Source organism: Scomber scombrus, chromosome 17 (genome assembly GCF_963691925.1).
Source record: "Scomber scombrus chromosome 17, fScoSco1.1, whole genome shotgun sequence".
Taxonomy (NCBI): Eukaryota; Metazoa; Chordata; class Actinopteri; order Scombriformes; family Scombridae; genus Scomber; species Scomber scombrus.
This window is the reverse complement of record NC_084986.1, coordinates 19,702,863-19,704,509: the sequence shown is the minus strand read 5'-3', so window position 1 is coordinate 19,704,509 and position 1,647 is coordinate 19,702,863. Positions and strand designations below refer to the sequence as shown.

Sequence of the window (1,647 nt, the reverse complement as noted above, 5' to 3'; positions counted from 1 at the left end):
TCTCTTCTCCTCCTCTCCATCAGAAGCGCATCATGCCAAGTGGTATGTCCTCCGGTGCTGGAATTGAAAGGAAATGCCACAGATGCACTGTCGAAAAAAAGTGACCTTTTAAAAAATATAAGATACTCACTGAGGGGGGACCAACTGTCCATTTTACACAACATAATGTCACTAGGCTGCAGGGTATGGAGATTGTCTCTTAATACAGTTAGAATTTTTAAAACATCTTTAACAATTAAAAACACAATAGCACGATAAAAACCTTTTTTGACTTTAAAGTCTGCACACTGCACTCAGAGTCAAGTGAAGGTTTACAGTATGTTCTGACAGGCAGGTGATGCTGAAAATCTCTTTTATGGTTTCACAGCAGTTCATGTGAGCTTGACAAGAGCAGAATATCATCCTGTCATGCAGCTGATTTCTCTATCTACCTCCACTCCAGGAGCTTTCATAAAAAGCAGTCAGTTTATAATGGTGCTGAGTCCATCGCTGGCGGTCATGTGTCAATGACGTCCTGCGCTGGCGAAGGTTCATGGGGTAAACTGGTGGCATTGGGCAGTGGCTGCGTGTGGCTGACAGAGTTCTGCTGAAGCTCTAGTGCCATGGCGTTCTGTGGGTGTGGGAACTCCTTCACCTGCCTGCGGTACTCCAGGAAGGTGGACGCCTTGGTAGCAATAGCCACCACGTTCTTGCCAACAAAGATGGTGGACACACGGCTGTCCTGAAACAACACCATGTTTACACCTCGTATGAGGATGGTGACCACGTTTATGGTGACCAGGCTCAGGACTGGGTACAGCATCATCTTCTGGGGCGACATGTGCTCCCCCTGCATGCTGATTTCACTGAGTGACACGCAGGGCAGAATGAGCAGCAGGATGTAGCAGTAGAAGAACATCAGGCCCTCAGCCCAGATGGGCAGGCCTGTCCGCTGGGGCTCCCACAGGTTTGCCTGGATATCCAGCAGGTCCAATAGGTCCAGAGCCACCCAGAACAGACGGCTCCTCATGTCTTCCTTCTTCCGAAAAGTTCTCACATATTCCATACTATCAAGAGCCACTAGAACCAAGTATAAACCTGGCACACACACAGATAATAGTAACGTCAAAGCCTTCCTGGCCACCGTCTCCAGACTCTTCCTGTCAGCTTTGCAATTCTGAAAGACAAAGTAGAGCTTGATCTCCAGCACAAAGATGTACAGAAACCAGAGGATCATGGCATATCCTCGTCGGGCCGTGCGCACCTCGGCGCCGACCCACACCGCCACATATCGCAGCACTATGAGGAAGCATACATCCCCTACCAGCACTATGATACACACACCGATCTTCCTGGGACCCTGGTTCTGCTCCACCAGGTAGGCATCCATGAAGGCCATGCTGGTCATGATGACAATAGTGGTCAGGCACACGTGGCGTTTGTCTGGGGGCGGCAACACCATGGCGAGGGCACCTGCTGGCTGTCACTGTCAGTCCACGGCTTTAAAAAAAACAACAAAAAAAACTCCAGAAGGTACACACGGTACTGTGTCTACTATTTAAGGTGCCGTGACAGCTCTGGTGTGCACAGCAGTAAACGTCCAGCTACAGTGTGTCTAACATTAAAATAATACTATAAGTCACTGCACTAAGAGTCCACTGAGGAGGA

The 1,647-nt window shown here is 49.1% G+C and overlaps 1 protein-coding gene across 1 annotated transcript; it reads right to left on the bottom strand.

Annotated features, from left to right (window-relative positions):
- Positions 1-496: 496 nt before the first annotated feature.
- tmem121ab (transmembrane protein 121Ab) lies at positions 497-1,441 on the bottom strand. The gene has a single exon (XM_062437609.1). The coding sequence runs from the start codon at positions 1,439-1,441 to the stop codon at positions 497-499; it is 945 nt and encodes a 314-aa protein (XP_062293593.1).
- Between the last annotated feature and the right edge of the window lie 206 nt (positions 1,442-1,647).

Bases quoted from the DNA above. Each gene is read 5' to 3' on its own strand.
- tmem121ab (XM_062437609.1), bottom strand. From the start codon at position 1,441: ATGGTGTTGCCGCCCCCAGACAAACGCCACGTGTGCCTGACCACTATT.